The following is a 16,464-nucleotide window of genomic DNA, read 5'->3' as shown; positions in this document are numbered from 1 at the left end:
TCTTAAGTATGTAGGATCGTGTGTTTTTTCTACCGTTAAGATTTTTTTTATAGTCTGTGAGCTTAAAGAACATTAGTTTCTAAGACAAACAAGAGAAGAAAAAGCACAGGTCACCACACTCGATTTTATTTTATAGGGCATTTTCTTCACACACGGTTTAAGCATTTCTGAAATTTTGTACAATTGAAAAAATGGTGGTACATGATAAAACATATAATATCTCACTTAATGTTATAGGGATTTCAGGTCTAACGGGTTACAATGAATACAAGGTAACATCAGTATTATATAAGCATAAACGTCACTAACAAATCTCTTTATCTCTTTCATTTTTACATGCTGACATAATTACCTTACCCCCCCCCCACCCCCCTGCCACACACACACACTTTTTTCAATGGAAAAATCGTATTTAAATCTATAAAAAAAATTGAGGTTTAGATTTTAAAAATATTTTGCAGCTTTAATGACACACAAAAATGCTTCAAAATGGAAAGAAATAAAGTTGGGGTTACCGGTCCGTGCATCTAAGAGATTTATTTAGAAAAAATGTTTAAAAACTAATGACTGTGATATTGATATTTTTGCTTCTTTTGGTTTTGATTTATACTTCCTAGATTATATAAAGTGATATGTTAAAACGCTTCATTTCAATTGTAACTTATCATTAATTTTATATATCAGTTAGAAAAATATCAGAACCAAACCTGATCTACTATAAAAGATATTTGAAATCACCGACCCCTACCCCATTGTACATCTGACATCAGTTTTAGGCAGTCAAAAATAAGGGTGAAAACTTTGTTTTCGCTACAAGTAGAATCTGCTTGGTTAAATGGTACATTATTAGCCATATTTTGATTATTTCGCATTAATATTTGGTAAAAATTCGTTAGAAAGAAATATTCCAGGAAACATTTTTCAAAATGGCGGATATCCTTAAGCAGCCAGATTATATCCTTTCCATGTCAGTTTTGTCTGTATTAACATATATCCTTAAAACCTTATGCAACAGAGTAAATGAAAACTACCTTTAATGACGGATTGAAAGCCACAGCTGTAGTTTTCCCTTGCCGTTCAAACAATTCTCCCCGGGCATCATCCGACAGGTGCGTATTGTATGGCATCCAGACATACCCATCGTGGCTGTACGATACCCTATATATTCAAATAATATATGTCTGAAACTCTTTAGGACGAATTATATGTTTTGTTTTTTATAAAACAGATCCATGAATGATTTATATTACTTTGATTCAGTCGCTTTATCGAAATAAATCTTGCTCAATCAAGAATCGCCTAATATTCCAGTATTTCTTAAAAAAACAACAAATATTACGCTTATCTGCAAAGGAACTACATAAAAAAAAAACACATGAATGATGAAGGTTGTATAGAGATGTTCTATATCAACACCATGAAAACAATATAATATCTCTAGCCAATATTTTGCAGTTGATATTCGAGGTAGTTATATTTTATAATTTTTATAGCCTATGCTGCACAATAACAATTCATTTCATTGTTGGGTACAAATGTATTTTAGGATATAGGGTACAAGAACTTTTTTGCAGTTGAATGGGAAAAAGGGCATATGCGTCCAGTATTTAAAAACAAACTGAGACCCGTGTCTTCAGTCAAAAAAGTGACTACGAAAAAGCCTTCCTATATCAAAATTGACGTCATATGTCAACACACCAGAACGACAAACGAGCGTACCAAATCGACAAATACAAACAGGACATTTATCGTAACGGCGTGCTAGTTTGTCGATCTGGCGTGTTGGCGTGTTGATTGTTCTTCGAATGTGTCAACACGCAAGAATGACAAACTAGCACGCCAATACGTCAAGCACAAATAAGGCATTTGTCGAATCGGCGCTCTGTGTAGACGTTCTGGCTTGTTAGCGAGTTGGTTCTCTTCAAACTCGCCAACACGCCAGAATGAAATGGCAGAAATCAGCCACCATACGTTAAATTTATATACTGCCAGCTCTTTGTTCTGATACTATCAATGATAATTACTATTATTATACCTCACTTAAATGTCCAATGCAAATTTCCCATTAGTTTAACTTGAATAATATATCATATTCCCCAGTGATTTTACATCACATGCGCAAAATCGTTATTTTCAAATTCTGCGCAGGTGATATGATCCATAATTTCATATCACATGCGCAACAGCGTTATTTTGTTTTTCTGCGCATGTGATATTATTTTTTCATATCACCCGTTGAGAGATTGATACTTTGGCATTGATTAAAAGACGAAGTTGATAAATTTTCAGACGAGGCACTTATATAATTATACGTTAGGATTAAATTACCATTTTCTGGTGCTCTTGTAGGTGCGAACACGACCGAATTGTCTTTTTTATGCTACGTGCAAAATATTTCGAAAACAAATTTTCATCAAATATTGAATCGAAACTACCAAAATAAGTTTGGAAATGATGTAACTAAGAAAATGAGTGCTCACACTTGTATGTTTCGTTTAGAAAGTAGGAAGTTATCGCCGTTTTTGAAATGCTACTGCTTGACGCAATGTTGAAATATTAGAATAATTATAGGAGTCAGCGATATGTAAACGTCTCGACTAAATCTATCAAAAAAAGTCTTATTACAAAGCAAAGTCGCCACAAATTATGAGTGCTAACAAGTAAAGACTCTTTAATTCTGTCTTCATTAGTTGGTTAGTAATTACTTTTAAATATCATATACATTATTATGTTGATTTTCCAGTAAATGCTTTGACCCTTATACGTTTTCGGTATAATAAAATAAATATTGCATTCCTGAGAGGGTGATATGAAAAATGTTCACCCCTCGAAATATGAATATAGACCTCGGCTGGCGCCTCGGTCAATATTCATATATCTCGCGGTGAACATTTTTCATATCACCCTCTCAGGAATGCAATATTTATATACATACTGGATATTGAAAAAAAAATAGATCATAAACCTGGTTTCTAAAGTATCTTACAGATGGTAAGATGCAAAATTCTAGAAGATAAATTTATATTTGTTGCGTCCGCATTTCAGAAAATTGGCTAGGAACATTAAAGTTACCAGAAACATGCGGTGTCATAATTATAAGAGTCACCTTATTGCTCTGGAGTACCATCCTTTATCAGAATCATGGAAGGTTAGTTTAGTAATTTCCCAAACTCCTTCTAAATCTACTGTCAAGTATTGATACGTGTTCTTTGTACCGGCGATCCATCCACCTGTAAAAGATTAGAGAGACTTAAAAGTCAAGACATGTGTCATTCAGCTGAAATGTACCTATGTATATAACTGAGTTAGTGTAAGGCTAATCCACTAAATCCTACCAATCTCGGGTTTTTTCTTTCGTGAATTTCTAGTTTGGATTACCTCTGATTATATCTGAATCTAAATATGACGTAAAAATTCACTGTTAATTAAATGAAAATCTAGATATATCGCATATTCATATTAGATCTATACAACGGACATGGACAATGTAGACTTACTATGTACTATGGTCGAAATCTGGGGGATTTCTCAAAACATAAAATTTGAAAAACATAACAAAACAATGTCTAAACATACAACACATTGTGTTGGCCTTAAATATCTCTCAGCAAATTTGTTAGTAGATATTTGTATTTCTATCTGTATTTCTGGTGGTAGTTCTGTTCAGATTCAATAATTAGTGGACGGCCATTAGACAGTTAGAGGAGCTTGGGCTGACAGTCTTTGCTCAGACTCATTTTCCCCTTATGTACTTGGTGCGGAACATCCATTTACATAGAATCAATTTTACAATCTCAAGAAGTAATTTTATGCGCTTTTGCCAACCATAATTTTACTTCTTCTGTAAACAGTTTTATAAACAAATAAATATGTATAAATGGATGATACACATATGTAAAACTACAAGTTATGTGAATTAGAACTTATTACGGTGTGGACGGTTAGGCACAAAGGTAAGACATTGACATATCATTTTTACATTTAGTTTTAAAGGTCAACACAATTACTGCACAAGAAGCAATACATATGCTGATATAAAAGCCAATATTTAACGTACAATACTATCTTTCATACCGAATGTGTGGTATATGGATCAGAACAGAAAACTTGTAGTTACTAAGAGCGAAGCGAACGTATTTTTTTGTTGGATAGTCTAGGATATCCTTTAATTGTAGTCAGATTTTATTGCAATCTGACCTTAGCTTGGAGGCAGTAGAATATCTTAAATACTGTAATATTTATTGACAGAGTCGACTGACATTTAAGAATATATTTCCTGAAATTTATATTTTCTTTATGACTGAGACAAGACTACTAACACATATAAGTTTAAATGTTGGAGTTTTAAGTTACTTTTCTGACACTCATGTCTCTGATTTCTTAATGTCATCGCTTTAATATAGATATGAATAATTTGTTGGTTCTAAGTTAACTATGAAATATGGTTGTGATTCCAAAATTGTGTAAACATTTCACACTGGGCGACATAACTACAGAGCGAAAATTAGACGTGAGTAAGAAGAGGCAAATATATTCTATCATTGTGGAATAGTGGAATATTTTATTTGTTTAGAATCTTTCATTATTCAAAATGGCGATATGCTATACCATTACTCAAACTCAGCTGTGCCATGACTATGAGACTTGGTATTAATATTAACAGATGATACGTTATTCGCTGTTGTCTTGAGACAATCCCCCACTTTTGTCCGAAGTACATAATACATATACATAGCCGTATGCATATACATTTACGCCGAAAAGGTACCTGATCGTATTATTAGTAGCATAATTTCGTGATTTCGTGATCAAAATAGACATTTTATACGATGATGATTGTGATGATAATTGTGATGATGATTGTGATGATGATGGTGGTGAAAATGATGATGATGATTCTTACAGGTTAAGCTAAACTGTTAAGCTCTGTGGTTATTTCGAAAACAACCGAAAGAGAAACTATGGCGAGAAACTCGAATCAGTTTTATCAGAAAGCAAATGCAGACTTACATCCCTTTACAAAAGGAAAAATGTGTATCATATTGATAAACGACACTGCCCGGGCTCATGACTATTTCATATGCCATATTACCATGGCCGTGTCTTAAGTACACATACTATTATCATATGTCAAAAATATTAAGTGATTTAAGGTCGACAGCTATTTCACTTACCATAGCCGTATCTTGCTGAACTTGCGTTATGAGCAACGTCATATTCAGAAGAAGCTGAAAACTGATCAGCATGGAGATCTCGTGTCATGGGAGAACTACAATTTCCTGCCGTCGATTCTGAAAACACAAAAGTTGAGGCTTAGGAGTATATCTTCAAAACACGGAAATATTTGATATACGAACAACATCTTTACCAACAATCTACCTGATCATTACATTATTATTATACCAGATTTATATAGCGCCCTTTTCATGATAAACACGTTCAAAGGCGCTTTACAGCAACTGCAGTCACACAGGGCGCGAAATCATCCTCTACTAGTACAGACACGGAGCGATCTGACCAGAGGGACAGAGTGAGATAAAGCCCCCAGAACAGGCAGAGAGAAATTTTCAGGTACAGACGTGTCCGGCTAACTTAGCCTAGCTCTTCTCGAATAGACAGTCTGGTTCTTTAACATGCCCGGTGTATAGCACCTATACACGCGAAGCCGTCTTTCCTGGGAAGAACCAGTACAGGCCTCTAGTGAGGTGGGAGACACTCAAGAGCATCTCAGAAATTTCCAGTGCCTGGACCGGGATTCGAATCCCGGACTCTGGATTGATAGTCAAGCGTGTTACCACTAGACCACCGGCCCACCACTACACCATTACATGTTCTGTCGTAATGTCCCATACGATGGATACTTAAAATATTCTTAAACAGTTGTCCCCCTTTAAAAATGAATACCATTTGTAAAGAAATAAAAAATAGAGTTGTCACAGGAGTGACGAATTATACCCCCACAATATGGCCTTGTCACAAAACTAAGCCAATGCTAAAGCCGACCTTGCTTGACATTTGACCTACTGACCTCAAAGTCAATAGGGGTCATCTGCTGGTCATGATCAACCTCCCTATAAAGTTTCATGATCCTCCGCTTAAGCGTTCTCAAGTTATTGTACGAAAACAGTTTAAATGTTCCGGGTCACTCTGACCTTTAACCTTTTGAACTCTGAATCAATAGAGGTCATCTGCTGGTCATTACCAACCTCTCTATTACGTTTTGTGGTCCTAGACCCAAGCATTCTGAAGTTATTGTCCGAAAACCATTTAAAAAATCCGGGTCACTGTGACCTTGACCTGTGATCTACTGAGCTCAAAATCATTAGGGGGTCATCTGCTAGTCATGACCAACCTCCCTATCAACTTTCATGATCCTAGGCCTAAGCATTCTTAAGTTATCACCCGGAAAGCATTTAACTGTTTTGTGTCATTGTGACCTTGACCTTTGACCTACTCATCTCAAAATTGTTCTTGACTTGTATTTTATCAGGTTACATCTGTGTACCAAAATGTATGATCCTAGGCACAAGCGTTCTCAATTATCATCCGGAAACCGTTTAACTGTTCAGAGTCGTTGTGACCTTGACATTGTTCTACTAACCTCAAAGTCAAACTTGACCTGTATTTTATGATGTTACACCTGTGTACCGGAATATATGATCCTACGCCCAAGCTTTCTTAAGTTATCATCCGGAAACCGTTTAACTGTTCAACGTCACTGCGACCTTGACCTTTGACTCTGACCTCAAAGTCGAACTTGACCTGTATTTTATGATGATGTGGTATGGTTACTTTTCTGTGGTACGGTCTATCTGGTTTGGTTACGAGGAGTTATACAATGGTTCGTAACCCGAGTGGTAGTTTAAAGTACTGTCAGGATGGACACCACTGGCTGTCGTTAGTTGATTCAATTTATTGTAATTAACACAGAATAGCCACGCAAGAAAGCTTAATTTTATAAGATCAACTCAGTTTGATTTGAGTAACTAATTAAAAATGAAAGAAGTAACACCAGGTTAGTTTGATGAATTGTATTAAGTCAACAGTTAAGTCTACAGTTAAACTCTCTCTAAGCACAAGTTGGTAAGGTGAAGTTACGAAACAATGCAAAGTTATTCTGAACAAGTGCCAGCCAAATTCGTAAAATGTGATTTTGAATTGCAATAACAGACACTGACACTATAATAGTACTAAGTATGAACAGATTGCAAACAATATTTAAAGCAGCTAACAAGAAAGGCAACATCTTAACATGATTGCTGACTGAAATCTACTTTAAACCAATTGAAGTATTGCGGGAAAAGAAAAATATGTTCCTAACTAAACTTGAGCGATTCTGATCCTTTACTGTAATTAAGACTGTTATTAAATTTAGACTGTTATTTACTTAATAACCTAAATTAGAAGACCAGTCAAATATTAGCAGTTTGTGCTCAAGGAAATCAGTCGCCTGGAGGGCAGCTCGCAGGTCTACCAGCCAAGTCCCCCTAGGAGACAAGCAACTAAGGATTCTCATAAAAAGTTGAAGCAGAGCTATAAGAGTAAACTTATAAACTCCTACTCCAGCTTTAACCCGAAAGAGTTGGTTTAAAAAAATCTTTAATTTCAAAAATGATTATTCTTTTCCCCTAAGATCTAAACAATTAGTTAAATGTCTATTATTTTCAGAAAAGGTTACTAGAATAAATAATTTATTCTAAAATACCTCTGTTTTCCAAAAGTTTTCCTTTTTCCTAAATGTGTTTATTGAGAAGAGTGGACCAGAATGTCCTGACTGCTGTCAAAACCCAACTTATATACACTCAAATGAGGCAAAAATTCAACTAGACAATCAGAATGATTCAGATTGGACTGACCCAACCTAAAGGCTTATCTGGTTTACACATAAAAAGTATTAAAGTAATTAAAAGTCCTCATCTGGCCAAAATTATCAAAACTAATATATTTGCACACACATATACAATGGTTAAAAGAAAATGACTAAAAATAAATCAATAAATCATAAACCCAAACCAATAAACAACAGTGTCCCCTAATTAGAGTGGACAAAGCCAATAGATGGACTCTGGCTATTTTTAGACGTAGGTAAGTCAGGGATTACATAACCGTAAAATTGCCCTTTTAAAACGTTTAACTATTAATTTTACTGTAAATCAACTTAAAAGTATGCATAAAAGTAAAAAGAGTGTTTTTTTTCACAAAATATGAACTTATAACATTATAAATCCTAGAAATCTAATGAAGTGTAATCTACCTGCTGCATTACCTCGAGTAAAATATCGACTGACCCTTCTAACAAAATGAGAAAAATGGTGCTAAAAAGTGGTTAAAAGGCTTAGAAAGCATGAAAACAAAAGTATGTCACTTTCTAAGACAAAGTTCAAAATAAAATACCCTTTAATATACAAAAATAACTAAATAAAAAGTAAAACACTTGTTTTATACTAAGTTATGACTTCCCAACTTTGGGTTTTCTCCCTTGATTTCACTAGCTCAAATAATTGTATTATGCTGTGTAAGTCATATAGAAGTTCAGCCTGTAAAAAAACTGTAATATCTTTACACTTGTACTATTGAAAAAAGTGTTGTCCCTTTCTAGAGCCCTTTTCCGGAATTTAATGTATATATCAGTAAACTGACAGTTGTTGTGTAGAGTAATATACAGTTTTATATATTGTTCAACTTTCATGTGAATCTATGATTTGGTGTTGTTTGATTTTTTTTTCTCAAAATGTAAGGCTAAGTCTTAATAAACACGCAGCGATATATCTTATAGATAAAAGTGCAATTTCATCTAGCTATGGTTTGGAATAACTGTCACATACTGTCAAAATCAGTATTAATATCTTGTAATATATAATATCTACGTAATGTTTGCGTTTGTGTGTGTATCTATTCCTTAGTCGAAACAGGTAACCAATTAGGGCGACTCCTTCGGAAGTGTTAGTAATATAATGAATATTATTTGCAAGAAAGTACACGGTACAGGAGACGCTCAATTCCGAAAGTTTTGCGTGTCAGGTATAAAGCATCTTATCCGTTAGTAAAACAAAGGAGTGCTAGAATCGTACGTCCCTTTACAGTTTAACCTTGACCCTTCTATATTCTAAAACGGACTCGTCCATTATTCAATTTGGGCAGGACCACTTAATATTATTTATAAAGGGTGTTCACTGAATAGTTACTGACTGAATAGCGGACAGTGCAGACAAAGAAGTATAAAATACAAAGAATGGCAACCGGGTAAGCTCGTGTCAGCGCGTTATCTTACTGAAGCGTTTGCCGATTGATCAATCGTGATCAAATCAACAGACGCTTATTAACTTTTAAGTATTACACTGGCGGTACGGCCGGCACGTAATAAACCGAATCGGGTCCAATTTTCAAACGATAACTGTTGATTATTCATACTTCCAATCATAAATTCATTCCTCCCCCGTGTAGAAAATACTATAGTAATAACATTAAAAAACACCATTATCATTTTAACCGTTTATATGACTGAAAAAATGTTGGAAAAGACGTTAAACCCGAACACACACACAATTATCATTTTAAACAAACGATCTGAAATAAAGATTTTCACGACACAAATTTCTGTCCTTCTGCTGTCTGTTTCATACACCGTTAAAACGAGATCACATTCAGTTCCGACGTGATGTTGGCGAGATTTGCTCTATATGCCTTTCAAGCCAATCTATTTATTTTTATAGCTCTTTGCATATACATTGTCAAGTGTGTTTGTTAGTTTTTTGTTTCTGTTAATTCTTATTTGTGTGTGACGATTAGTTTTTTAAATGTTTATTAGATATCTTCTTAGGTAAAATTACTTTTGACTATTTCATGTAGATGTATGTTACGCTGCTTAATATGTGCTACCTGTTTTGATTCGCCTAACATATATGCTTTTGTATATATTTTTTATGTCTTAGCTTCTTTAATGCAAAATAAAAATAAGATAATAAAGATCATTATTTTCATATACTGATTATATCTTATGCAAAATAAAAGAATAAAATAACGTAAATCTATCGTTCGGTGTCTTCTTTTTTCCGTTCTGTATATTATTTTTAAACCGAATTAAACCATGTTGATACACTATGTAACCTTGTAGAAATAATTTTACAGATGACTGTATTTGTTTGTTTTTTTACCAGTACTTAAAATTGGTATAAAATGGAATTCCATATTTCTACGTTTTTTACAGTATCTATAATCCTGATATTTATGATCGGCACCTCCCGTAGATGTGAATCGCGGAAATAGCTGCACCGCTTGCTAAAAATATCCGATAATTGATCTGTATCGGGTTAGACGGTGGAAGGGAGACAACTGTATATAGCGTGGATATTAACAAGAGGGCCAAGATGGCCCTAGGTCGCTCACCTAAGAAACACTCCATAACAGTGTAAAACATGTTTGACCTAGTGATTTCATGGAAACAAATATTCTGACCAATTTTCATTAAGATTGGACAAAAAAATTGGTCTCTTGCGATAAAACAAGCATTTTCTTAGATATGACCTAGTTTTTGACCCTAGATGACCCATGTTCAAACTCGACCTAGATTTTATCAAGGCAATCATTCTGACCAAAATTCATGAAGATCAACTGAAAAATACAGCCTCTATCACATACAGAAGTTTTTTCTTTGATTTGACCAATTGACCTAGTTTTTGACCTCAGATGACCCATATTCAAATTCAACCTAGATTTCATTAAGGCAATCAACCTGACCAAATTTCATAAATATCAACTGAAAAAAACAGTCTCTATCGCATACACAAGATTTTTCTTTAATTTGACCTAGTGACCTAGCTTTTGACCTCAGATAATCCATATTCAAAACCGACCTAGTTTTCATCAAGGCAATCACTCTGACCAAATTTCATGAAGATCAATTGAAAAATACATCCTCTATTGCATACACAATGTTTTTCTTCGATTTGACCTAGTGACCTAGTTTTTGACCCCAGATGACCCATTTTCGAAATCAGCCTAGATTTTATCAAGGTAATCATTCTGGCTAAATTTTATGAAGATCAGTTGAAAAATACAGCCTCTATTGCATACACAAGGTTTTTCTTTGATTTGACCTAGTGACCTAGTTTTTGAACCCAGATGACCCATTTTCGAACTTGGTCTAAATTTCATCAAGGCAATCATTCTGACTAAAATTCATGAAGATCAATTGAAAAATACAGCCTCTATCGCATACACAAGGTTTTTACGTGATACGACCTAGTGACCTAGTTTTTGACCCCAGATGACCCATTTTCGAACTCGGCCTAAATTTCATCAAGGCAATCATTCTGACCAAAATTCATGAAGATCAATTGAAAAATACCGCCTCTATCGCATACACAAGGTTTTTCTTTGATTTGAACTAGTGACCTAGTTTTTGACCCGAGATGACCCATTTTCGAACTCGGCCTAGATTTCATCAAGGCAATCATTCTGACCAAAATTCATGAAGATCAATTGAAAAATACAGCCTCTATCGCATACACAAGGTTTTTCTTTGATTTGACCTAGTGACCTAGTTTTTGACCCGAGATGACCCATTTTCGAACTCGGCCTAGATTTCATCAAGGTTATCATTCTGACCAATATTCATGAAGAAGAATTGAAAAATACAGCCTCTATTGCATACACAAGGTTTTTCTTTGATTTGACCTAGTGACCTAGTTTTGGACCCGAGATGACCCATTTTCGAACTCGGCTTAGATTTCATCAAGGTTATCATTCTGACCAATATTCATGAAGATTAATTGAAAAATACCTCCTCTATCGCATACACAAGGTTTTTCTTTGATTTGACCTAGTGACCTAGTTTTTGACCCGAGATGACCCATTTTCGAACTCGGCCTAGATTTCATCAAGGTTATCATTCTGACCAATATTCATGAAGAAGAATTGAAAAATACAGCCTCTATTGCATACACAAGGTTTTTCTTTGATTTGACCTAGTGACCTAGTTTTGGACCCGAGATGACCCATTTTCGAACTCGGCTTAGATTTCATCAAGGTTATCATTCTGACCAATATTCATGAAGATTAATTGAAAAATACCACCTCTATCGCATACACAAGGTTTTTCTTTGATTTGACCTAGTGACCTAGTTTTTGACCCGAGATGACCCATTTTCGAACTCGGCCTAGATTTCATCAAAGTTATCATTCTGACCAATATTCATGAAGATTAAATGAAAAATACAGCCTCTATCGCATACACAAGGTTTTTCTTTGATTTGACCTAGTGACCTAGTTTTTGACCCGAGATGACCCATTTTCGAACTCGGCCTAGATTTCATCAAGGTTATCATTCTGACCAATATTCATGAAGATTAATTGAAAAATACAGCCTCTATCGCATACACAAGCTAAATGTTGACAGACGACAGACGACAGACGACGGACGACGGACGCCGGACATCGAGCGATCAGAAAAACTCACCTGAGCATTGCTCAGGTGAGCTAATAAACAAGGGACGACTATAGAATCGATTTTTATCCAGTTCTTCAGTATGACAAAACACTGTCAGTCTCAGCTGAATTCGATATAATGAAATTTTATTTGTCATTTATGTCTAAATAGCATGTTTAAAACTGAAATTTAAGATAATAACTATTTTCAAATGACTTTTCAGTATTGATGGTCATTTTCAATTGGAACTAAGTCTTGAAGTTTTAGTAAAACTGATATTAAAATTTCAAGCCCAAACTCAGCTGAGTCCGAAAAATGCTTTGTAAATACGGGGCCTGGTCTCATAGATCGACGAGTTGCTACTAAACCACTGCGTCCATTTTTATATTAAAGACCTATTTCACGTTAGGTAATAAATCAGCCGTCAACCATCTTTGAAAGATATGACCCGGGTACTGACACGTTAACAATGGCATGGAAATCACTGAAACTTGTCTATTGATCGGAGTTTTGGCTGACAGGGACAATAGCAAACCTATTGCCTGAGGCAGTGGGTAGTGGCTCGTGAAGGCCACAAAGTTGACAGAAAATTGTCAACCATCCAGACATCTAAAATCTGTATATACATGTACAAATATCAAATTTAATTCTTTTATGTTCAACCTGTATTTAAGTATATCCAATCAAATTCACATCTGATAAAGAGGAATATTTTAGTAACATAAATGATATACATACTAAAGCGCTTAACACAGTCAAAATATCTAATATCTATGACGGAAAAACCATCCTAATAAATGAATATTTATCACAGATAAAAGTTGATATTAACAAGAATTGAATAAATCCTTTAGCCTATTCGTTTCAGGTAACTGCTGCAATTAAAGAAATGCAATGCGAAGCTCGGGACATACTTATACACATATACATGTCACTTATAATAGTCATACCAATAAACACAAAAATCTGGAATAAGAGAGATTTAGAGTCTAAACATCTTTGAAAGGTAATTTCTTATTGTCTTGACAGCTTAACTCAACGTGCTTGATAATAATTATCAATTACAAAACTATCATAGACACCATTATATTGGTAGAGATCGTCAACAAACCGTTCATGTAGGTGCATACATTTTCTTCATTGTATTATGCATGATTATTGTACTGATTGTCTGAATTTAACATCTTAGTCACTCGACCGCTCACTAATTGACTTTAGTATTCATATATCACGTATACTCTCCAGATCCACTAATATATATATAAATACAAAGATTTATAATAAAAGTTTTACTTGTAAGAACTTCACTTATGTGGCATCGGCTTCAAACGTGTTAAAATTAGCGTTAATCCTATCGACGTGTCAATTGTCTACAAATTTAATCACGCTATCTCACGCTGAAACCTGTAGATTTTACGTAATACTCTTTTTGATTTATTTTAACTGATATATTGCTGTAAAGTGACGGCGTTAAAACTACACCATACAAATCAAATAATGCATTTACCCAACATAAACATTATAAAACTTACCTGTCTGAGAATATGTGCTGCGAAGAATAAAACATAACTGAAAAACTAGTTGAAATATATTCCATAGCAACATTGTAAGGTACTTAACATCTATTTTGCATGACAACTTTCAAATTTTTAACATACAAAATCAGATAATTTTAATTAGTAACACAGTATTTCAAAATGCATATGCGATCACTACTTTATTACTCTCAATATAATATGTAAACAACCGGAAGGAGTATGTAATATTTAGTACGGCATCCTGTTGCTATGTTACGGTTAAAGGATGTTTGCAATTATTTATTTTCCGGTGTACAAGGATAATACATGAACATCGTTCACTAAATATTTCATATTTGCATAATTATATACTTCAAATATAAAACATTCGAACGTAATTTAACTAAGGCCTTATATCACATGAACTGTTTCCTTTAACTATATTTAGTATTTGTTTATATTTTCAAAATTAAATTCTGGTAAAATATATCATTAAATTTTCTCAGATAATAATCTGTTTGTTATGGGAATTGGGACAACCAGAGTGCATTTTGCCATTTTTCTGATTTGATATGTTGGGTATTTATACATGCAGTCAACCTTGAAATTAAAGATCCCGTAACGCATAGTTTGCATAGTTTGTGCACAGAGCATAAAATCGTATTATTTATATGTAATTGTTTAACATGACGTGAAGATGGTGTTGATAATTTTTCCTATGAGTGTGTCTGTTTGGTACAGAAGACCAGAGGGGACATCATTCCTGCTAAATAATCTTTCGATTTTTTTTCTTTTTCTCACGACAAGGTATACCGAATGGATGCTTTTCCTTTAAATTCTGGCGACATCTCAGCAAAAATATTGATACTATCATTTTTTTCTCGCTATTTGTGGGGGCAGTGGGCGGCAATATGAGGTGGGTAGTACATTAGTACATGTGAGGGTCGGGGTATCTCCGGGGGTGTGCGTGCGTGCGTGCACGTTTTTGCATATGCTAGGGGTGCTTTCACGTCTACTTTCAACACACCTTACTTCCTTAGGGTTGAATTTCTCTTCAGCTCTATCCACTCAACACATAAATATGTGAATATGTCTGTCTGGCGGCTTTTAATGTAGGTTCCAATTCTACCATTCTCCCACTAAAGAGTTGTATTTCTTTCTACCTCGCTTCACGCTCATCTTATACGTTAAGATTCTCCGACAGCATAAAACAGCCACCACTTGAAAAAAGAAGACAGACAAATCTCAAAAGCTTGGTAGTAGTGTCTATATGCTTTCGTGTTATTTTTTTTATTATAAATCCGTAAAGGCAAAATGTGGACCATCTTTTTATATTTTAACTGTATGTCAGTACATGCGAGACTAAATATGAAATCATAAGTTTGGTTATAAAGAGGCGGAATAATTTCTCATTACGAAGATGACGTAATGGCGGTCTAATCTTCACAGTTTAACAATATAGCTCCAGGTTTATTGTATTAGTTCTATGTTAAATATGAATGCAGTCTTCGAATAAATTCTGTGACTTACTGGCTACGTTCCATGTATTGGCTGGACTTGAGCAGAACCTGCATCAACATTCGTGACCTTCTAATTTATGATTTAACATACAATTTGAAAACTGTAGTGCATTTCCGGTTTCATTTTCCAGAACGTCGCGAATTAAACTACAAAGTTACAAGTTCACGTGAATTCAAAGTGTTTTTAAATTACGGTAATCTGAAAATGAACCAAGAGGCAGTTGAAACCATTTAAAGACTAATCTTTAGTTATTATGTGATATGTAAACAAACCATTTGCTACATGTAATACATACGGTAAAGTTAATTAGACTACCCGGATGTGCAGTGCGTGCCAGAAATTGTAAGTAGATCGTACATACCGAACTATCTGTAATAAACGCGACTGCTAATAAGCCTTATTTAAGAAATCGATAATCTTGTAGTTTTGATAGTTATCTTCCATAAACTTACGTTCATCTCCGAAATTGAGACGGGACCATAAACATGCTTACAATAAAATCTATATTTAAATTGCCTTTTGTTATATTCATTTAATGTCTCAATGGACAATCAAATGCCAGTGGTGGGGGAAAAAGTCATAAAATATCTAAGGCAAAAAGAGCTATAATTATATAACATTTGTTCAATCTTAATTTGCGATGAGCATTCTTGTATTTAATTATTTCAATGCCAAAGCATATTTATTCATGGTTTTTACATGTTTACTTTAAAATAATCTTATTGTTGGATCGACTTACTGAAGCCACGTTAATTTTTGCTATAACTAAATGTTAATATTTCTACTTCTTAAAGCTTGTTTAAAACACGTTATCTACCGACCTCTTCTTTTTCTTATTTGTTAAAAACGCAAACTGAACTGAAAAATATTTCTTTTTTTTTCCAGTTTTTTTTTAGTGTTAAAAGCAAATAAACTATCTGCGTAAAGAACGAAGGTTTATCACGTTCTAGCTTTCGAACACAATAAAACAAGTTTCATCATTTGCATGGCAAACAGAAA

At 34.3% G+C, this 16,464-nt stretch overlaps 1 protein-coding gene across 2 annotated transcripts in view; it reads right to left on the bottom strand.

The window, feature by feature from the left end:
• LOC128548542 (uncharacterized) overlaps positions 1–14,154 on the bottom strand; it is a 45,310-nt gene extending 31,156 nt beyond the window's left edge. Inside the window, exons 1-4 of one of the 2 annotated variants that reach the window (XM_053523688.1) lie at positions 13,960–14,154; positions 5,175–5,291; positions 3,107–3,230; positions 1,032–1,158 (exon numbers count right to left, since the gene is read on the bottom strand). In XM_053523688.1, coding sequence (XP_053379663.1) covers positions 1,032–1,158; positions 3,107–3,230; positions 5,175–5,291; positions 13,960–14,032 — 441 coding nt within the window. In that variant the 5' untranslated portion in view covers positions 14,033–14,154. The remainder of the gene's footprint in view (positions 1–1,031; positions 1,159–3,106; positions 3,231–5,174; positions 5,292–13,959) is intronic. The other variant, XM_053523689.1, reaches the window with a different exon arrangement.
• Positions 14,155–16,464: the final 2,310 nt, after the last annotated feature.

The sequence above is a fragment of the Mercenaria mercenaria genome, chromosome 14 (genome assembly GCF_021730395.1).
Source record: "Mercenaria mercenaria strain notata chromosome 14, MADL_Memer_1, whole genome shotgun sequence".
Lineage (NCBI taxonomy): Eukaryota > Metazoa > Mollusca > Bivalvia > Venerida > Veneridae > Mercenaria > Mercenaria mercenaria.
Note: the sequence above shows the minus strand (reverse complement) of the source record. Positions and strands in the feature narration are given on the sequence as shown.